The sequence below is a fragment of the Agelaius phoeniceus genome, chromosome 3, assembly GCF_051311805.1.
Source record: "Agelaius phoeniceus isolate bAgePho1 chromosome 3, bAgePho1.hap1, whole genome shotgun sequence".
Taxonomy (NCBI): domain Eukaryota; kingdom Metazoa; phylum Chordata; class Aves; order Passeriformes; family Icteridae; genus Agelaius; species Agelaius phoeniceus.
Window position 1 is genome coordinate 106,702,567 of NC_135267.1, and position 22,715 is coordinate 106,725,281.

Genomic DNA, 22,715 nt, shown 5'->3' on the forward strand with positions numbered 1-22,715 from the left:
GTCTCTTTTTTGTTAGACAATATTGACTTTCATAAAAAGTAAATACTTCTGTAAAATAAAAGATTTTAAAAAAATATTCCTCTGTTGGGAGCACTTTTTTTTCCAAAGTTTCCTTAGCATTACTTGAGTCCCTTTTTGTCTCTTCTTTTGTTCTCCAACTACTTTTATTCTGTTGGGTCGTGGGTGATGTTCCACCTGGATGTTGCCTTTTACCAGCTGAGCATGGGTTGTTTCCAAGTGGCTCAGTGCAGCACCCAAAGTAACACTTGACCTCATCTTCTCATGACTGGGAAAGCTGTTGCCTTGTTTTGTTTTCCCAGAGGAGATGACTGAATTTTTGGTGAAAGACATGCACAGTGCAGGAATTCACAGAGAGGGAATTACAGTTCTCCAAGCAGAACTGACCCTGAGGCTGTGTAGTGGCAAACTTTGTGGTTGCACTCCTGGTGATGCAGTGGAGTGGTGTGAAAGTAGCTGGAGGATGAAAAACATTCTCTCTATCCCCCACTGTGTTTAGACCTGCATCATCCATTGCTTAGGATATACAAAGTGCTATCCCTAGTGAGATTTTTCTTTCCCCTAGTGAGTTTTTTGTTACTTTTTAAAGATAAGATCTGCAGCTTTGGGCATCATATACATGAGATAGAAATGTCTTAACCATAGAAAGGCTGGCTAGATCTTATTTATCAGAGTCCTTGTCTTCAGAGCCTAAGTGTCTGTATCTGTCATTTTATCCTATAGTAGACCCCTGGCTGTCCAAGGCTTTGAGGTCATATGGATAATTAGCAGTCAAACACTTACATTCCATCTAATTCAGGCTTTTCCCAGTATTATTGACCTCATATGGCCCCATTTGGGCTGGATGCAAGACAAGGGCCAAACCATGCATTAAACCAGGTATGTCAGGCTGCCAGAAGGTAGAGGCAGGGGTAGATTCACTCCCCTTTTGAACCAACATTCCTTTGAGCCATACATCAGGTCATGCCTCAAAACACTTATCTGTGTTTGCCAGCCTTTAATAGGTGGTGAGCACACACATTTCAGAGGAAGTTGTTGGGTGGAGATTAGAAGTACTTGAGCACACAAAGAGAGAGAGAGGGACTTAGAGGTGGCATGGCCAGCTCTGTAGAGATCTGTAGTGCTTGCTGGTCTCCAAAGCAACTCATTAGGCCTTTTCACAACACTAATTGCTGAGTTGCTACTTCAGATTCCTAAGTGAGGGCTTCGTAGAAAGCATGACCGGAGAATGGGGCTGGTGGGACTCAGAATTCTTGCTGGAGCAAGTAGAAGGTGGAGGTTTGGAAGAAAAGAGACTACCTTTGCATGCACCCTGAGATGTGTGTGAATTCAATGACTCAAATGGAAGGAACCCAGTGAGAACACAAAAACAAGAGTTCACAAGCACTGAACTCTTGTCCAGGTGGGAAGGAAGCTTGGAAAAGAGCAGATGGCTCACTAGCTTTTATGTCTCTTGGTAGCCCCCAGTGCACATGCATTTTTGGAGGTATATCCCTGAAGCATCCACAAAAGTCAAGAAGATACTTCCTAGATAAAGGAGAAATGTGGTTCCTGTCTTCCCTAGTTCTCCAAAAGATGTCAAGGAGAGGTTTGGAAAACACTGGCCTTGCACAGTGGCAGACAGGACCGTGGCTGTGGGGAATTGCAAGCAATGTGACTTCACTTGTGACCCCAGATGCCTTTACAGACTTTGGCATCTCCCTGCACTACTTCCCCTTCCATGTCTGGTTTGTCCTGACTCCTCTGCACCTGGCATTGGGGGTGTTGTGTTGCAAAGACACCTCACTGGAGAACACTTCTGCACTTCCTCACAGCCATGCCCTAGGTCAGCATGTTGCTGGTTGCCACGTTTCCTGATTTGTGTTTATTGCTGCAGAGCCACTGCTTCCTTCTGGCCTTGGCTGACACCACAATCTTCACTCCACATAAATAAAAGGCCTCTCTGGGACTGCCTGTGGGGTAGGCTTGCTCAGCCTGACCCTGCCAAGGGAGGACAATGAGTCTGTCTGAGTCACAGGGCTTTCTTATCCCACTGTCAGTGGCCACTTGCAACATCCAGGAGGGTTGCCTGACTGCTAGGGAGGCCAAGAAGGGAAAGAAGGCAATTTCCTGCCCATGCTGTGAATTGTAGCAGAAATACCTAGGATTTTGGGAAAGGAGAATGGTAGACTTGCATTCACTGGGACACTTGGGCAGGGGAGTTCCAAGGAGTGCTCCCTTGTCATGCAGTCAGGGGACTGAACTGGGAGGTTGGCCAGAGTTTTCATGGCTTGGGACAGAGAGGGAAAGGAGGCACTTGCCAGCTTATGTGGAGTATGTCTACCTGCAAGAAAATGTGAGGTGTCTTCAGTATTTTATAGGACTGGTCTGGCCCTAGAGGCCTCGCAGAGAAGCCAGAGTAAAAGGGACAAAATTTCAGTGTCTTGAAGGGCCTTGTCATCCTTTGCAGGGTAATTCTTCAGAACAATTTATGCCCCTTTGGAAGTCAGCACTGCTGGTGCTTTTTGATCTCACTTTTCTGGATAATCACTGGCATTGTCTGCTCAATGTATTATACAGCTACAATTTAATTTTTCTCTCTGAAAGTTCCTGCTGAGAGAATTGGTGTGCTTAGGCAGGTATTCAGCTGTGTCAGTCTTCAGAAGATGCCTTCTCTATAAAAAAGGCAAAGCCACAATTACAACTAAAGCCTCTTATTTCTTGTGTTTAATGGTATGTGGCTGGCAGCAAGGATGGTAATGGAAAGGCAGCAAGGTTCTTTTAAAATTGCTATTAATGGGAACAGACACATTGGGAGAGACAGATGAGAACTGCTTCCAGCCTAAAAGCAGCAGCTGCAGAAACAAGGGTTACTTGTTTACCAAGACTGGGGTATGCCCAAGAGTTAAAAAATGCATGAAGCTGGGATTGAACCTTTGGGTCCCAGGTCTCAGTCAGCCCTGCTAATGATTGCTTGAGAACCCTCTATAAATAATTTCATTTCTTTCTTTCTGACCTGGAACTTAGTTGAGAACAACTGTTGGTTTACTTCTACTTGGTTTTTTTTTTGTTTGTTTTTTCTTTTTTCTTTTCAGAATCTCTAATCTTGGCTGTTTGGTGACTGCATGACTCATGGAGTGCAGGACACTTTCAACATCTAAATCCAAGAGTGGCTTCACAACAGAGGATGGCTTGTTGAGGAGACTAGTTGGGCTGTTCTCTTGAGCATGGGTGAGAGAGTTTTGGAGAAATGTCTTTCGTGTGGGGTCAGGGTCAGAGAGTTCTGCAGAGGCCTCTGTCTTCAGTGGGATCTCCCTTCTGCCACAGGCTTCAACTCACCCCAGAGTCCCACAGAGTGACTGAGCTGGTTGGGCCCAGGTAGAGAAGGGAGAAGTGTAAGGGGTCAGAGCTGGAGGCATCTCTGGACCCTGCCAGATTTGGAATCAGAAAGGGAGCAGAACAGGGGCAGCTTAGAGGTCTCTCATGATTCTTTGGCTGCTCTCTGAGCCTCCTCTGTTCTGTGGATTCCCAGCAAACCTCAACTTCTGCTTCATGCAAAGGGCTGTGCTTCCCCTGGTATTGCTTCTCTCACAGTGAGAATCTTGTGCTCTTTCTTCCCCAAATCTTGTGCTTGGGAATGTCCAGTTACACAGGCATTGTGTCTTAAGGAGGCTGATTCACTGACTACCCACATGATTCCACCTGCCCTTGGCTGATGCTCACTTGGCTATAGAAACCCCCTTAGAAGGCTCCCAGTGTTGCTCACGATGAAGCAGATGGGAGTTTCTAAGTTGTCTCTTTAAGGACTTCTAGAAGCAGGTGTTGGAGTCCCTGAGTTTCAGGCAGGTGAGGGTACCATATAGATGTTTTCTGCATTTTTCCTGCAATGATCTCTATGATTGTAAGAGGTCTGCAACCTTCTTTTACTCTTCTAAAGCAGCCTGCAGGCCAGCATTCATGATAGGAAAGGTAAGATTCTTTTAGTTTCTCTTGTGATTCTGGAAACTGCAGCCTAGCAGCTGCCTTCATCTGGCTGAGGAGAGGGTAGCCTGGTTTTCACCTGGATTAAAACACCCCTTAACCTTGTGCAAGGCTGTGTCAACAAAGGAGTGAATTACCTCCAAACTTTAGACTGTTGAGGTGACCTTGAATATTGGACCCTTTTACAGCCAAAATCCTTCAAAGTGGTGGGGAAAAGAGCCTGCATTCCTGACCATTATTAAAGTGGACATTGTTAATCACATGTGAGGTTGGATTATTGCATGCACGGAACAAGTCCTTGATGTTGATCACTCAGAAGTACATGAAATTCAGTTTTCAGTTTATTAACAATGACCTCCTGGAGGGACTTTCCTCCTGTAGCTGAAAGAAAACATGCTGAGGGAAGAAATAAAGAAATACTAATGCGATTAAATGAGAGGTATTATGGCATATTTTCAATCTCTTTCTCTGGATTCTGGGCCTTGAGTCAAATCTGGTTCAATGTTTTCAGCTATTTTGTGTGTTCTTGGACAAGAACCTTGCTTGTACTGGCTTTATAAGCCATCAGTTGTACTAGAAGTTCAATTAATGGCCATATTGACAGCTCCTCAAATTCACAGTTTACTTCTCCAGGAAGGATCAGATCTTGAAGAACAATGTAGAAAGATCCTACAGGACAGTCCTCACCCAGCATGAGCTGACTTCAGTCCTGAGAACTCCAAATGATTTCTGGGGTTGTGGCATGTAAACACTGAACTCCTTGTCAGTGTCTGCAAATGCACCAGCCCAGGAGGAGGAAGCAGCTCTTTTAACCACTCTGAGTTTCAACTCATTGTATAGCAGGAATAGCAAGATCCAGGCAGAGGGACAAGCAGTAGAAAGATAGTGATTTAGTGCACTGCCTTCCTGTCCACTGCTTTAGTTTTTCATCCAAGCAAAATTTTATGCTGGAATTTGAAGGAAAAAGACAAGGTGTCTTCGTGAGTAGTTTAGATGAACATTTTGGGGGAGAATTAAATTTTTTCCTGGGAAGCCAACAAAGGTTTCAGGAGATATGTCCTCATTGTTGAAAGATAAGGACAGCTAAAATGTTACCCCTGCTTCTGCTTTTTGCATCAAGAAAGCATTACTCAACCTGAGAAACTGGCATTATGTGGCTGCCTGTGTGTTTTGGAGCCCAGAAGTGAAGTGCTGGGCTTTAAACCCTCCAGGCTTCTTCCTTTGTACCAACTGGGCACAGTGAGGCTTTTGCTTTGCTCAGCACAGCAGGACTTGTAGGTGGATAATGCTGCCTGATGCTGAAGTGGCTGTGATGTCCTTGTAATGACTGCCTCAAGGCATGCTCAGCTGCTCTCTATTTTCCCAGTGAAGTGCAGCCATGGTAATCAGGCCTTTTTGTTGTTGAGTGATTTTCTACGACTTAAAAAACTGATCAGCTGGAGTCCTGAAGCTTAACAGCCAGCATCCAAGTGCCCTAAGGAATACTTCAGCCTGACACTAAAGGATTCAAAAGTAACTGGAAAGAAAATACCAAGTGCCAGTGTGGTTACTTAATTCCACAACCCAGCTGCCTAACTTCATTCTGTCCTCTCTGATTTTGGAGGTCCCTGGCACTGGGAGAAAAGAAGGGCTGAATGCATAATGTCAGTGCATTATCCAGACTGCCTACAGAATCAGAAAGTAATGCTCAAACAGCTGAGTGGCATTTGGGCTTTTCAAAATCTCTCAAGGATACAGAAGCAATCATCATTTTCATTCCCCTTCTTGCTCTCACCCAGGAAGGATTTTGTTTATTTGGTAGGTGTCTGTGTGTGTTTGTATGTGGATGGCTTTATTAGTTTACTCTTAGTCCAATAAGAAATCTATTTTGCATAATAAGTATCTCTGCATATGACGTGTCGCTGCTGGGCTGGTGCAGTGATGTATCATCACAGCCTCATGGATTTTGTTTCCTCTCAGACATCTCACAATAAATTGCAGGGGTTTCTTCAGGTTCCAGCCCCTGGGACTCATGTGAACATATGCAAACTTTGATATTCATTATACTACCTTATGATCTGACTGCCAGTTTGACAGAGGAAAACTTGGAAATCCAACCTTAATTTATGATTGATGTATTTTAAAAAGGAGTCAAAAAGCAGATTAAAAAGGCATTTAGAGTGTATTGGGTTTGAGATATTTCAAAGGTAATCTCCTACCTGTAGGGAGCGTGATTATTTTTCGCCATCTGAGGTTTGCTATCTCATTACTGAGCGATGACGACAAAAGCCCTTGTTCCTCCATGTGAGAGCCATGCAGAGATTAGAGCTCTGCAGGCTGTGCTTTCCAGCCCTGCAGGAACCAGCCAAAGGAAGGCTGTTATCTTTAGACAAATGCTGATAGCAGGCCTGGAGGGGAGGTGCTCAGATAAAGTGTGAGGGGCTGCCACAATGGAGATTTTTCTGGGAAGTTCAACCAAACTCTGGAAGTGTGTTCAGAGAATTGCCCTGTGCACACGTTAGGAATTGCCAAAGGGAGAGCAGGTGCCAAAGGCTGTGGAATTTCCCTCACTGGAGATACTCAAGAACAGTCTGGACACAGTCCTGTGCCATGTGCTCTGGATGACCCTGCTTGAGCAGAGACCACATGGACCCACTGGTTCCTTCCAAGCTGACCCGTGCTGGGATTCTGAACTGTGGTCCACCAGCACCACAGCACTGTGGCTGAGCTCTTAGCAATGAGACACCTGATCCATGCAGCTATTCCTACAGGAGCTGGACACAACTCCCCAGTAAACTGCAGTGAAATGAAAGCTTCCTTGTCCTTGCCCTGTTGTCATGTTCATCAAAGAATTATTAGCCAGCTGGGAATCTGAGAAGGAATTTTATTTTTTCAATATTCACAATTTTGTTTTTCTCCTTAAGTTTACGCATTTTAATTCCTGTTCAGATTAATCTAGTGCATTAGGTCTGTTTTTTACAGACTTGTCTTACATAAGATTGCTGGGTGAATATTGTGCAAGTCTTTGTGAACAGCTTCACTGGTAAGCGCTGCCCTCCTCGGTGGTGTGACCCATTCTTTGCTATTCCCTCCACCTTCTTAAGATTTCTTCTTAAGGCTTGTGCTGGTCACAATTTACAGCTCTGTGTCATCCACTGTGTTAGGTGCAGTGATCTGCTGTGGCTTTCTGTCTCCTTGCTTGGATGACTGAAACTTTTGAACTGGAGCGAACTGACAGCAGCTACTGGATACAAAGCAGTTGCCTCACAAATAACCACTTCTTTGAATAAAAATACTGCTCTGAAAGTGAGTCTTTACTTGTGCATTTGAGCTTGCTGAAACCTGCAGGATTGATAACTATAAATGTAGGCTGCAGCGTGGCCTGTAGATTAACTGCATGTTAATTAAATAATGATCATTGGTGCAGTAATCTTATTTATGTGTGACAATCATACTCTTCTTCAAGGCCCTTTCATGTTTTGGAGTGGGCTGGTCTTTCTGCTGGATATGCATGCATAGAGCAGCAAGTGAGCTACTGGTGGGGTGAATTTTGAGGTTATTCACAATTTCACTTTGTTCTTGAGGGAAAAGTCTTAGTGGCCAAGTATCCCAGTTTGTCTGGTACGGGTGACTGGTTTTGTTTGCAAGCTACCTTGATGATTCCTCTCTTGAAATTGTTAAACACAGTAGGTATCCCTACCCCTTCCCATGCTTCAAATCCAACAAGCACAATGTAGAAAAGAGTTTAAATCCTTCCTAATGAGAAGCAGTGAGGAATCCTGCTGGCAAGTCAGCCCCTTGAGAACTGGCTGTTCTCAGCACTCAAATGTTTCATAGATTCAAGTCTTGCTTCCCCATTCTGTGCAATAAAGCCTTAACCAGGCAGAGTTTTTTGCTCTGAAATGCTGGGCAGGCAGGAACTGCAAAAACTTCAAAGCTTAAAACAGAGGTTGTACCTCTGGTTGTATATGGGGATTGTGAAAATGTCCAGACTATGCACCATTGATTTGTCTTTCAATAAGAAATCTTTCATTTGAGAGCACAACAGTTGTCTCTTAAAAACAAAACAACAAAACCAAACAAAAATCAAGCACACTTCCCCAACTCCAGAATGAAAAAAACAAAGCAACTGCGTGTCTGTAAAGCAGTCTGGCATCTGGCTTGGCTCTGCTGGCATCACAGCAGAGGAGCTGACTTGAACCAACAAAAACTTGAGCTCCTGGATGGCCTTTTAATTTTGTGTTCTTGCAAGGATTAGGGATTTGTAGTCTTGCTCTTGAAAAAGGGCCTTCACATAAATATGTGTAGTTAAAGCATGATACCATGCTGAGTGAACACTCAAATTCGTGCTATTCCCTGAAGCGCTTGGACTTGGAAGTAGTGAAGTTGCACTACAAGCTGTTGCTGAGGGAGGAGAGAAATGATTTGATCTAAGGAGAGAACACAAGTGGTGTGACTGTGAACCAGCTCCTGGGGAGCTTGGGGGAATTCTGCATGGACATAGTGCTACTGATTTCCCCTCAGGGCTTCCAGGGATCTGCAAAGCCTCAGAGTATACTGGGATACTCTTTGTATCCCAGTCTAGTATCCTAGCAGGCTGCTGGAGGGCCAGTTTCTGCACAGCACACAAACATAAACTTCATTTAAGGCTTCTTCTTAGTCATGTGAAGTCACTGGTATTCCTCAGAAGCTAAGCTTAAACACACACTCCATGATTTGGGTTGGATTGGCGACCAAGGACTTGGTCGACTCATTTTCTTGTCAGCTCTGGGAAACAATTCCTGGGGAAGAAAAAAGCATTTAATAAGAACTAATGAACACAAATCTCACACAGCAAAGCTATTTCTCCTGCAGTCTGAGGCAAATACATAAGATGAAGAATACAGGGAAAAGAGGATGGCCAAATTATTGTTAGTAAATACAAGTTAATGTAGCCATCAAAGGCACCAGATTGCAGAAAAACTCTGGTGATAATTTTGAATATATGGTATTGCTGTGCTGGTATTTATATTTCTCAGAGTAAAAAAAGAATTCTGCTGCAGAGGGATTTTTTGCTAAAATCCCAAGTACACCAGTACTTCACTTAAACCAGCACCGACTTTCAGTACTGTGGGTTCACTGTTTCAATTGCACAATCTGACCATAACTGATTGCATGCAGTTATTTGAAATGCAGCTTTTCCTGGTGCCAATTACTTTGTTTACTGCTTGTGTGTAAACAACAAGCCTCCCCTCATGGGCATAAGGGCAGATTAACTGCAGTAATTACTAAGCAGATGTCTGCAAGTGAATACCCATTTCTTAGAGGCAGATTATCTTCTGCACTAGCATAAGGGAAAGGGATTCAAAGCAGGTGCTGCTGTCACCCCACAAGTGAGGTGAGCAGCCTGGGGCTCAGCAGAGGGCTGTGTAAGTCCTGACCTGTCTGCAGGGTGATAATCATTGACCTACTTGAGATCAGTGCTGGGAGATGCTTGGCACTTAATTCCTAAAAGTGACCACCAGTGAGTGAACAGCCTGCAGTGCTACCTGCACTTCTTTTCTGTTACTTGTTTTTTCTGTTCCCAAGAAAACTAAGGCCTTCAAGAGGGCTCAACACCTAGACTGAGAGCCTGTGTTTCCCAATAGCTCTATTCCCACTGAATTGTCCAAAAGGTGCACTCAGCACTAAGTGCTAAGCTTATTTAGGAGTCTTTGAACTTGAGAGGGAGTCTTTACTAATCCAGTTGTACTGCCAGCACAGAAATATGTTCAGAGCTGCCCTTTGGTGCCCTTGAAGCCTCTCCTGGCATTTACTGTTTTTCAGCTGAGCAAACACCTTGCAGACTATCTAGAAAAGCCACCTCTGGCTTTTGGCTTGTGGCAAGAGCTTGCCAGTATGTGAAGGCGTGTGTGTACATCCAGAAGAGATGTGCTGTGTCCTATTTCATTGGGCACTTTCAAATTCATTTTCTTTTGAAGCTGAGAGACAAGACAGAGACCTTTTTTTCTTTGCATGGACAAGTCATGGCATTGGCTCCATTCCTCTCCTGAAAAAGAGTGCTTCTGCATGCCACAGCAGGGAGTGGTGACCATGAGTCTCAGGGGCAGGCAGAGACTCTCTCTCCCACCACCAGTGAATAAGCTGATGTGGGATGGGTTTGTTTCCATAAGCAGAGGATACTTTTCTACTGCAGTGAAATAGTTTTGCCTTTGGTATTGAATCACTCTCAGACCCATCTCATAAACTGCTGACTGTCTTGCTCAAGAAGCCTTTTTTTTGTGAGCCCCCGGGACTCTCATGTGAACATATGCAAATCCTGCATTTGGTTCTGGCAGCCAGTTTGACAGAGGAAAACTTGGAAATCCAACCTTAATTTATGATTGATGTATTTTAAAAAGGAGTCAAAAAGCAGATTAAAAAGGCATTTAGAGTGTATTGGGTTTGAGATATTTCAAAGGTAATCTCCTACCTGTAGGGAGCGTGATTATTTTTCGCCATCTGAGGTTTGCTATCTCATTACTGAGCGATGACGACAAAAGCCCTTGTTCCTCCATGTGAGAGCCATGCAGAGATTAGAGCTCTGCAGGAACCAGCCAAAGGAAGGCTGTTATCTTTAGACAAATGCAGATAGCAGGCCTGGAGGGGAGGAGCTCAGATAAAGTGTGAGGGGCTGCCACAATGGAGATTTTTCTGGGAAGTTCAACCAAACTCTGGAAGTGTGTTCAGAGAATTGCCCTGTGCACACGTTAGAAACTGCAAAGTGGAGAAATTAACACAGTTAAAGATACTCTTTTCATTAAGAACACAAGCCCCCAGGTTTATTTTTGTGCCATGAAAACTTCCCTGGGGACATGGCCTACAGCAACACTACCCATTGATATTACCATCCAACTTCCATCTGCCATTTCTGTTGTCCCTGTCTTTATGGGCTTGATCTTACAAATCTTTTCAATGAATTCAATGGGGCATTTTATCTTTCAGTCCCACAGAGATAGAGCTGTCCATATAACTCTCCAACTGGACAGTGGCCTGGCTGTACTTTACAGGATCTCTGTGTCCATACAGAAGCTTTGGCTGGAGGCTACAGAACATTTACTTGAAGGATTTTCTGCACATATGTATATATTGCAATGGTTACAGTTGTAAAAGTGAAATTTTCATGTTTGACAACTATATTTTTGAATAGTGAAAGACAGATGAGGGACATCAAGAGAAAGGGCAAGGGATGTACCAGTTATCTGCAGAAATTAGTAAGCCTGGTATCATAAAAAGCTCACCAGTCCTGAGTGAAATTGAAGCATAGACAAAAAGGCAGATGAAAACATGTTGGATATTGCTAAAATATCAACAACAAAAGAAGATGTTAAACTACTATTTTTCTAGTTATACTGATGGCACACAGTATTACAAACTTTTGCAATGTTATCATGAGTCTTCTGCTGTTTGGTAAGTTCTTTAATTACCAGCTTCTTTGTTTATCTGGTTATTCATGAATTTCTGTTTTATATTTTTTAAAAAAGCACCTCTGATAGAGCAAGATTGTTGAACCCTGCAGAAACAAATGGACAAAATGCAGCTTTATTTCATGATCCAGGTGCCCTTTATTCATCAGAACATAATTTTTTTGCCAAGCCTTTTTTTTCTCCTCATAATTGCTTTGTTTCAAGTCCCGATTTCATGGGGTTTGGACTGTCAATAGCCAACAAACACATCTTGTTTCTGTTTGGGTGTCTGCAGGTGATTTTGGTGGCGTTCATTCTGGGGCTTCCCGCAGCCTGCTCTAGTGGAAGGTATCCCTGACCATGGCAGGGGGTTGGGAGTGAAATGATCTTCGAGGTCCTCCCGTCTAGCCCAAGCCATTCTGTGATTATTTCTCTTGCTACAAGAATGACCCCAGTGTCCTGTCAGTGTTGATAGCTCAGCTTGTTGCAAACTGCAGGGATTTTTCCATGCTGGATATAGATGGCATGCAGGCAGCTTTTCCAGTCAGCAGACACGCCCTTTCCATTATAAGGCAAGCTGTGGATATTCAGGTGCAAAACTTCCTCCTCCTCTCTCAGCCTAACAATTCCATGAGGCATTAAATCTCACTGGAGCTGGCTCCCGCATGCTATATTAAGTCCTGTCTTTCCAAACTTAGGGTTCCTGATGGGACGAGGGAGATAATGTTGGTATTTAGGGAGCAGACGGGAAGCAGAGCCGTCTGTCTGGGAAGCCGCCTCGGCCCCTCGAAGCGTAGGTGAGGCAACACCAGCGCTGCGGAGGCAGAGGTAGGAAATTACTCAAGGTGTTGTGTGCTGGCAACAAAACACCGGTAGCTTAAAATGCTCTGTGGCTTTTATTTTCCCTTCGCAGCAGAGGGAAATAAGCACAAGAATAACCCACGAGGAGGCAGAGTCTGGAAAAAGCCTCCAGCTTCCCGTGCGGGAAAGCATCATCATCATCATCCTCCTCCTCCACTTTGCCCCCCGCGCTCCCCGACCCTGTGGAAATCCTCGACCAAGGCCGGCGGGACCGGGGGCTCCCGGCCGGGACGGGGCGGGGCGGGCCCGGGCTCAGCCCAAAACACCGCCGGGCCCGCCCCGCCCCGTGGCTTTAAAATGGCGGCGGCCGTGAGGGGGAGCTGGCAGAACGCAGCCATGGCGGCCGATAGAGTGTCTGTGGCAGTGCTGCTGGCAGCGGCCCTGCTCTTCTTCGCCGGCGTCGTGCGGGGCGCAGGGCTCCGCCCGCTGATGGTGGGCGCCCCGCAGCCTATCGAGGACCCCGAGAACGATGAGGGGCTGGAGCGGGCTCTGCACTTCGCCATGACGGCGTACAACAGGGCCAGCAACGACATGTACAGCAGCCGGGTGGTGCGCATCATCAGCGCCCAGAGACAGGTGAGACACCGGGGGCGGCACTCTCTGGGAGGGGGCTGGGGGTGAGGCCGGCCGGATTCCTGTGCAGAAAGGGCAGAGCGCTAGCCCGGGGGCTTCTGCAAGCTGTCGGTTTTTTTTCTCCACAAAAGGTGGATAGAAGTTTTATTTTTATATCTTGGCTTCTCATAGTCTGAGTGACCTTGAGTGCTGCGTGCTATGGAAGGAGCCAGTGGCTTCGCTGCGCTGCTCATGAGTTAACACGTCTCTGTTTATTGCTGCTTTGTGGGACATGTTTACTTGGATTTGGTTTCCTGTTTCTAAGGCGGTGCCAAGTGCCTTTTTGGTGGAGGTTGCCACATCCAATTCCCTGTGTACTTTCACAGTGTGTTTTCCATCATGTAACAGGATCACTGCCTGCCTTCCTGCTAGGCTTCTCTCGGCAGAGAGCCCTTCCCCGTGTGCTGGGAGTAAAGCCGCCTCCGCCTGCTTGTCTTGTTGCAGATCGTGGCTGGAGTCAAGTACATAATGGAAGTGGAAATTGCCCGGACAACCTGCACAAAGCCAGCAACTGATATCCAGCACTGTGCTTTCCACGAGGAGCCCCAGATGGCCAAGGTAGGCTCCAGGGCACAGCCTGCTGACCCCCACCCGTCCCCATTTCTAGCCCTGTCCCACTGGCTTCGTACAGATGGCTGTGGTCAGTGTCCCCTGTCTGCCTCAGCCAGCATCAGAGACCTTATGCCTTTGTACTTAACAAGGCAAAGCAGGCTTTGCCCTTGCAGAACTTGTCTTGCCAGTTGATGTCACAGAAGGCAGGGCCTTTTGGCTGTTTTTTAAGTGGGGCTCAGGCTGGAGCAGTGCATGTGTCTCAGTGCTCTTAAGAAGCAGTTGTGGTCTGGATCAGAAGGGTATGTGGAGGAAACTCTGTCAGGCCTGCAGGCCTCCTGACTCTCCAGGGTCCTCAGAATTCTCATCTCTTCTTTCCCATGGTGATGTAAACATGCTTGGCATGCTTTCCTGTGGGACTTGTATTGCTGTGAATAGAGCTTTGGGCAAAGCACTGCCCAAAAGAAGCAGATCACCCCATCTCCCTGTGCCAGTTACACAGGCATTTTGTAATGAGTGTTTGAGCTTTTTGGGTGGGAGCACCAAACATGTCTGCCTTCATCTGGCCTGAGTTTTTCCATGGTGCTTCATTCCTTCTGTTGATGGCAGCAACAGGGATGTATGTGCCCTTTGTTCCTGCATGTGTGATAGGTGTAGCTGCACATAAGAGAAGCACAAAACTGGTGTGTACCATTATGGCAACTGCAATGATTTGTCACAAGTGGCTTAGCTGTGCCTGTGGGCTTGTGTTTGAGTATTATCCATGCTGAAAGCTTTCCTCTGTGAGTGGATAAAGGAGATAACCTGATTGTCAGCAGTGCTGACTGCTCAGCTTTGTTTCCTCAGGGTTTATTTAAGAGATGTGACTCGCTCTGAGCACAGGAGTGCTGCTCCAGAATACTTGTCTGGAGAGGGCAAATGTAGAGAGCCACAGGAGTGAAGAACAGTGGTAAATGACACTGTTTCATGCTCTCATTTTCCTAACTACTTTTTTCTTTCTTTCCTTAGCACACCATCTGCAACTTTGTAGTGTTGAATGTTCCTTGGAGAAACCAAGTGGAGCTGCTGGAGAGCAAGTGCCAGTGAGCCTACCTAGATTCCAGCAGAGACCAGCAGCCAGTTGTTCAGATTGAAAAGAAAAGGGCAATAACACAAATGGAGATGGGCTTTATCAAAGCCTGTAACTGGGCTACTGATGTATGCTTGTGCTATGCAAATTAAACCATGTAACTTCACTTTTAAAGCACAGTATGATCTCAACTTTTTCTTCTTTGGAATAACTATTTTAGAGCAGCTGTTTTGGTCTTCTACAGCTTTCCCAATGAATTCACTCCAGTATCAGAATTCTTATTAAAACCTCTTGGTATCCATGTTAAGTGACTACTGTAAACATAAAAACTTAATTAATAATTGCCATGATGTGTGGTTTTCTTTGATCTTCTGCTGTCTGGGAGGGAGGGTTTGCTTTTAGTTGTCACCTAAGAATGGGATGAGAAGGAATATTGGGTCCTGATCACAGAGGAGACAAACCATGCTTGCTTGTTCCTTAGGCTGGCCTCCAGTTTTGAGTAAAACATGGAAGCCTTAGCTGTTTTCACTGAAGGAACTCTGCTTTGGAGAACTCTTGATCTTGGGAAGATTGGCTGGAGCTGTAATGGTTTTGGGTGCTGTACTGTTCTAAGGCTGTAAAGAAGGAGGAGGCTCCCCTTGATAAAATTACATTTTCAGGTACTAGGGGAAGGTGGCAGGTCAAGAGAGAGTCCTGGGACTGGGTGAAGTGCTGAGGTGAACAATGGAGGTGCTTCTTTTTTTCACAGTCCTGACAGAGCATTTCTTTATCTTGCGCTTTTGCTTTTCTGCATTTTGAAGTAAACCTTTTCCTTTTGGTGTGAATCTCACCCATGGATACAGTGAATCCAGCTCCTTGGGAGTGCATCTTCTGTGGGTTGATCTTCCTCCCAAGGGAAATGCCACTTCCCATCATTTGTTAGGGTTTGCCAAGCTTGCAGTGAACATTAGGCAACACCTTGGTTCATGGTGTTGTGAGGATGAGCTGGTTGCCTGACACCAAAGATCTGCATCTGGGTTGTGCTCAGATCCAATAGGAATAAATCCCTCTTTCCCTTCCTCGTCACCCCATTCTCAGTGCACTGCATGAAGGTGGCCTGGTTTTGCCAGCCAGGTCAGTGACTCTGCACATTTCCCTCTGCTGACCCTGGGCATCCTGGGTCAGGCTGCTCAGGTGCCCTCAGCTGTCCTTCTCAATCTCCTCAGCTCATACGTGGTTATTCCCTGGCCTCCATCTACACAAGCACAAGGCAGTGGGGAAGGGATTCCCTCATGCTTTGGGTGAGTTTGCCTCTGTTAATCTTCTGCCCTCTTGGCTTGAGGGTGGGTAATTGCACAGGTCTCCTTCAAAGAGAGTCTAGGCTAGAAAGGAAGGTGCAGATAGACAAAATGAGGCATTTCCAGCACTTTGTTGTATTTATTATCCAGCAGCTCAGAACAGCTCGTGGAAAAAAGAGAAGATGAGCTTGAGTGTTAGGAGCTCCTGAATCTGGAGGTGCTGCATTTTCCTGTTGAAATGCCAGTGACTAAGGGCATGAATGAATGGCACAGATTACCCCAGCTCACAAACTGCTGAGTGTCAGCCTTGGTGATTATCCCACCTGGAGAAGTGCCAAAAAAAGCCTGACCTAATTTAAACACCTTCCGCTGTGGGCTGTGTTGCTTTGCATTTGCAGCAGGCTAAGAGCGTTAGTGGAAGTTCCCCTGCCAAGAGCATTTTGCTTCCCAGGTCTTTTTGCTTGGCTGGCTGGCAGTGACTGGGCCAGCTGAACACTGAGCCCTCATTTTTTAGCTGCATTCTCTGCCTGACTTTTTCAAATGTTGGTATCAGATGTGAACAGGTGACCAGGGAAGTGCTTGTTTCGTGTAGTTGCTTTGCTTGCATCTCATACATCAATTCTGAGGACATTCTTCCTGAAGCTTAGTAGGGTCAGAGCTTTGCTGCTGCTACAGCTCATGAACCCAAGGCTTTTTCCTGGCTCTGGTTCTCAGTGGCAGATTTAGGGCCAACCATGTGAGAAGTGTAGCTCTCCTTATCAGTGCCTGCCCTTGCAGACCTGTGCTCACAGGACTCCTGGCTCATTGTTCCCTGCTCATGCTGCTCCCTGGGTTGTTGCCCTACAGGGTTTTTCTGAATCTTGAAGTTGTATCAGCACTCCTTTCAGGTATGGACACTTCCCTGTGCATGCAGCTGAAATTGCAATTTCCTGCAATTATGGAAGGAAATGACTATGTGAGGATTTGGATCACCCTGCAGCCCTCAGTCTGGGCCACCCAGTGATGTTGCTGATGTGAATGCACTCACAGTGTATCCTTAGCCTAAGGCATGGAGACCTCTCAAGGAGTGTTTAAAGATGCTTGGTTGTGTTCATTGTTAACATGCAATGCCTTAGAATCCCTAGTGTGGGTCCCTCAGAAGGTCAAATCTACCAATCAAATACGCATCCAGTTTTGAATCTTGGAATTTATCTCTTAACATGGGAGAGGGAAGACTTCACGTCCCTTTCCTTGTGAGATGCAATGGTCACCTGAGATCATTTCTGCAGGGTTGAGTAGGAAAGTGTCCTAAACTGGATCCCTGCTGGCAGTGCTGAGCCTTTCCATGACTCTTGTCACTCAGCTTTAGTGGTGGCCTGCAGGTGAGAAGGTGGGAGGACAGGTGCCTGTTTCTCCTCTCTGGGCAGCATCATCCCAGCTGAGCAAGGAAGGGTGAGGAGGAGGACTCTTCTTGAAGAATGAGAAGAGCAGCAAACCTGCAGGCTCCACGGTGCAAACCCCTTCTGAGTGTCTCCCTGCTGACCCTCTGGCATGAGTCATGGCTCACTGGGACAGCAGACCCTGGGGCAGGACCCAGGGCTTGAGGTGACACATGCTGAATGAAACCTCTCCTCTGTATCACCACTCACTCACAGGGCATTGCCCAACCTCCCTGAGCTGGTGGGATTTTGCAGCAGGGAAGAAAAGGAGAAGCTCAGCTGCTCATCCCTGTGATAAGCTGGGGCGTGTGCTGGACCCTATTTTTAAGCTTTCTGGAGGGAGATGTAGGTGTGTGTGAGCACAGGGCTGATGATGGGGAAAACCTTTCCCTGTTTCCAGCTGGAGAAGATCCCCCAGTGGCTCATGATGCCCTCACTGTACCATGCCTTGCAGGGAGGCACTGTCCTCCCTTCCCCATGAGCTGAGAAGCTTCATACCTTGTGCCCTGCCAACTCCACCACTTTTCAGCATCCAGCTGCAGAAGAAATCTGGGCTCAGGTCAGGGAATGGATTTTATATCTTGAGTATAAAAGCTGGAAAAAGAGGAGTTGTTTCAGTGAAATAGTGATGCTTACACTAAGCATGCCTCTCTCCCTTGTCCTAGGTGGTGTTTCCATCTGTAGAGTGGGTTTTTTTTTCCCTTCTTGTGGGGCCAAGGAGGGAAGCCCTGGCATCCATGGAGGAAAATTACCATCTCCAAGTGTCAGGACTGGCCAAAAGCAGGAGGAAGCTGGAGAAAAGCTTGGCTGGGCTTTAAGGGTGACTTTGGTTCACAAATGCAGCTGTGCAGTTCCAGAGCCAGTGGGACAGATGCTCTTCAGACACCACGTTGCAGCTCCCTTGGGTGACACTGGATGTACCAAGCTCCATCTGTGCAGAATCACAGCTTGGTGAGCTTGGGGATCCCAGAGCTGGTTCCAGAAGGGGTATGTGGGAACCTTTGAGGAACAGGCTTCTCTCAAGACAAGCCATGACCTATAAAATGAAATTAGTTTTGGGCCTCTGAGCATGGCTGGGCTGGGCAGGTTGGCTAATTACACTGACCTTCCCTTGGTGAAACCCATGGGACTGGTTAAGATGACTACAGATTTTTAATTACCTCCTTTTCCTTGCTGAACAGCAGGTCTTTTCACTGCTTTCTGTGTTAGCCAGATAACATAGATGGAAATGTTTTTCCTATTTAATCTGACATTTTCAGTGTCTGCTGCACACCCCAGATGGTTCAGTGGAAATGATTTCTTCTGTGAGATGTTGAAAGAGTAATGAAACATGATGTTTCTACAGCTCTGACATGCTTTTTGCCCAGCTGCTTGCATGAACAAAACTGTCTGGGATCTCAGTTTGATAGGAAATTGGAGAACTGACAAGAAACTTATTTGCTCTGTGATCTTGTAAACTACTTTCCAAATGTAGGAAATGCTTCTTGCAGATGCTTGTGCTGGGAAAGCAAGGAATTCAGATATTAGAGGATAAGGGGTCTGGAAGATCAGATTCACCAGGGAGGAGACCTGCTGTAAACCAAATTTTTCACCTGGTCACAGAGAGTGTCAGCTCAGTGCTAACTGCAGAGCTTCTCAGCTGATAATGAGAGGAGAGGTGGGAGGAAAAATGCCTGACAGGTTTTCAGGTGCTCCACTGAGCATCCTCCATCTATCAACAGAGCCAGTTCGATTGGGAAGTAGTGAGAGTGAGCAGTGAGTGTGAAATTGGCCCCAGACTGACATGTTTTGGTCACATTCCACTGGACTTGGTCTGAAATACTGTCACAGGCAAGCAAGGTTTGTGTATTTAGTGTTACTTTTACAAAATTTTTTATTTTTATAGAGAATGTTGAGGGGAACCCCTACCATTGGGGAAGATGCTGTGTGATGGCATCTGAAACCAGCACTTAAGCTGCAGATGTGACCAGATGTCCCTCTGGGCTGCTCTTCCCTGGGCTTAATCATTAGTATGTGCATTTTACTGAGGCATTTGTATTCTCTTGTGCAGGATACAGTTTCCCAAGCCTTCCTGAAACCTAGATGTCTGACAATCACACTTGTGTCTCCCAGGGCTGGAAGAGAGAAAAAGGCACTGCTGCTGCACATGGTATTGCTAGCAGGGAAGAGCAGGGCAAGGAACAGTACTGGATGGATTTCCAGCATGGAAAAGTGCTCCCTGGATCCCCCAGACACCAGGGACCAAGTCAAGCCTTCCTTTCTCAACTCTTGTAGCCTCATACGTGTAACATAAAATCTTTCCACAGGGGGTCAGCATCTTACAGAAGATGCACAGGAATGGCAGACGAGCCGGTTTCTTACCCTCAGCTTTAAAAGGAAGGCAGCACCAAGCATCTGCCCCAGCCCTCTTCCTTATCCCAGCAGGTCCATCTGCTTCCAAGTGTCTGCTGGAGGAAGGTCTGATCCAGCCTGCCTGCAGCCTGCTCTGATCACCCAGAGGCAGAAGGACACTAGAGGGGACAGATCAGTGTCCCCTGGTGAGGCAGGGGGACTTAGGGAGGGACTACATCAATCATCCCCTCAGAATCCTGGATGTCCACAGGTACCCTTTTGCAGCATCAGCACCCGTTTTTGCAGCTCTTTGCCTGGGTATTTCCACTGCCAACAGACACCTCTCAGTCATGTCCAGGTGTTATGCAAGCTGAAGGAAGTTACTTTAATTTAACCCCATCCTCTTGTCCTGCTTCTGAAGAGAATTGTTTGTTGTAAGTGCGATGAGCAAACCCAAATGTGTCTGCCCCTAGTGTTTACAATGTTCTCTGAGATCATGATAAAGATTGGTTTTGTTGCTATGGGATTTCTATTCTGTAATAGAAAATGTGTTTTTCTCAATAGCTCAGATGGAAACATTTGGAGAGCTTCTGTCAGTCATGTCCCTGCAAACAGAAGCCCTGAGGCCATGTAAGCAAGTGTGGGAATTGGGATATTGAAATATGAGCATCCTTGACCACTAATCCTTTGTACCTGGCAGGTGCCTGGAGAAGAAGTCTAACCCAGAGACTGACAAATTGTGTTTGTGGCTGCTGCAAATTTTATACAGATACCAACATAAATGTATGAGGGGAAGGGCTGTGAACTCAGCTGAGTTCTGCTGAAAATGTTACACTGAAGATATCTCCTTACATTTAGCTTTTTGGGAAAACCAGGATCACATAGAAAAATATTGACTTATTTTGGTGAAATACTCAGCTATTTTTCAGTATGCTGCCATGAGAAAAGAAGCAGAATCTGGATGTTATAATAGATTAAAGATAGACTAATTTAGTGACTCTTCACATATCTGGTCTAATTGAAATGCAGCCTATTGTGCTTTTGTAGAACTTTGCATGGCCTCCCCATAAACAGCTGCTGACATATGCCCTGCCTGAAAATATTGGAGCTCCTGAACACAGGTACATCCTGCAATAGGCAGGTAAATCAGTGACTCTGCAGACACTGAAACTGCCCTCTTTTGATCCCAGTGGCATTCAATACTGGCAAACAAGCACCAAGTGGGAAACTGTCCTTATGCTGCCCCAAATATGTTTCAGGGCCACCTGCAAAAACAGCAAAAGTTGTATGTGCACTTCTGAAATCAGTGGGTAATGTCCTCCAAACCCTAGGAAATTACTGCCCAAAATTAGATGAGATCTGGAGAATTTAGTTTATGTAAATTTCTGTGACTGTCCCAGGGATTATTAAACCAGAACAAGAGCCTTATTCTAGTTGGCTCCTGGACCCCTCAGTCTATTGACTTGCATAAATCTTGTTTGCTTTGGAATTGAAATTAGCTCCCTTAACTGCATCAGCATAAAGCAAGCATCTCATTTTCTACAAGTCTTTTTTTAAAGGTGGACTGAGATTAAATAGCTGGCAACTCAAGCAGATATAAAAGGCTGTGTTGTGGCAATGCAAATGATGTGATATATGGCATAATTGGGATCCTTGTGCAGAAGAAATGAAAATCAGGATGGTTTTTTTTTTTTTTTTTTTTTTTTTTTTTTGTTGCTTGCTGCTTGCTTGCTCACTCCTGGGATGTTGTGCCATCAATTAAGAGCTCAGTCCCTGTGAAGGTGAAAGTCCCCACTTTGATGCAAGACTGGGAAAACTGCAAATTGTCTCATATCAAATGGTAAAGGTTGGGAAGGTGCAAATATTAATTGGGAGTGCTTGGCTGGGGATGGTCCTGCCTGTGCCCAGGTCAGGCATGGCTAAATTTCTTGTTTTCTGCTAACAGCCAGAGTTTAATGAGGTGGATGTGAATTTAGACAAAGTGTTGAGTAAAGGATGGGGGATCTTGATGGCATGACCAAGTGCCAGCTGTGGTGTCTGGGGGAGCCAGGATGTCCCCTCCAAACCCTCCTGTGGGCTGTTCAGAAAATCTTTTTCCTTTTTGGAGTCCCCAGAGAGCTCTGCACAAGATCCCCTCTTTTCAATGCTTGCTTGGGGTGGTGGAAGGCAAAATCTCTTACCTCTCTGGAGGCAAAACAGCCACTAAAGAGCTGCTGAGCAGCTGCTGAACAGCAGAAAGTTTGTAATGATGCTTGTCTTGTTACCAGCTGCATCTCAGTCCTCAGTTACTGGGTTTGGAAAGAAATCTTCAGTAAGAGCACAGATGAACTCATGGTTATTATTTCCTACTCTTCAATTTAAGGAGAAAATAACAGTGAGATTGAAAGAAGCCTTTGGGTTTCTGTGCTTAACACAGAATGGTTCAATCCTTGATCAGAACTAACTCTGTGCTCTGAGGCCACTGCCAGAGCAGAGGAAAAGTCATTTTTTCACACTCAGGTGTGAGGTTTTTATTTGGATTTGTTTACCAGCTACCATTTTTTAATGAGAGAACAGTTACTTCACTAAATTTATTTAATCTCAGGAGTAACTTGACTTTTATCATTATGTCTTACTTGTAATGAGTTTAGGGTTATTTTTATGGGTCAGTTTTGCTGGTATGCTCAATTTTCTTTATTATGGAGTACCATAAAAGGTGGATAAGACCTTCAGACTGCACCAAAACCTAATAGTTTTGAGAATGACAGATGTCTCAGGATGGTTTCTGGTTACTTGGTTCTCCTAAGCTCCTCTTTCCCTTGCAAGGCAGAGCTCAGCACAGGTCCCTGCAGCTCCCAAGGCAGATGCCATCTTTTTATCAAAATAACACCTTGTTTGAAGGGACATCTCAGGCTGTGAGGGATGGAAAAGGAGCTTCTGGGGATGTTTACACAAAATTGGTGGTGTTTAGAGCAAGGGTGGCAGTGCCACTTTTTCTCCCTGATGGACTGCCACCATTCCTGCAAGGATGCACAAACTGCTGCCTGGACTGTGTTTATTTATAGCCCTTCATAAAACCAATTACCCAAATGTCACAAAATGGTGTTATTATTAGTGCATTTCCTCCTGTATTAGCGTGCCCTGAGCTCTTGCACTGTCAGGGCAGTGGAAAGGACCACGAGGCAGCTCATGGCCTTTTACCAGCAATGGCACAAATCACATTTACTGGGCTGTGCTA

General features: G+C 45.7%; 1 protein-coding gene across 1 annotated transcript; it reads left to right on the forward strand.

Moving 5' to 3' along the window:
* The first annotated feature begins 3,209 nt into the window (after positions 1–3,209).
* On the forward strand, positions 3,210–14,817 carry LOC129118027 (cystatin-like). Its single transcript, XM_054629172.2, has 4 exons — positions 3,210–3,228; positions 12,295–12,818; positions 13,299–13,412; positions 14,412–14,817. The coding sequence occupies exons 1-4, from the start codon at positions 3,225–3,227 to the stop codon at positions 14,487–14,489; spliced, it is 720 nt and encodes a 239-aa protein (XP_054485147.2). The 5' UTR covers positions 3,210–3,224; the 3' UTR covers positions 14,490–14,817.
* Positions 14,818–22,715: the final 7,898 nt, after the last annotated feature.

What these genes read in the sequence shown, in the direction of transcription:
- LOC129118027 (XM_054629172.2), top strand. An exon ending in TCATCAGCGCCCAGAGACAG is followed by an intron (nt 12,819 to 13,298) that starts GTGAGACACCGG and finishes GTCTTGTTGCAG; the next exon opens with ATCGTGGCTGGAGTCAAGTA. An exon ending in AGGAGCCCCAGATGGCCAAG is followed by an intron (nt 13,413 to 14,411) that starts GTAGGCTCCAGG and finishes TTCTTTCCTTAG; the next exon opens with CACACCATCTGCAACTTTGT.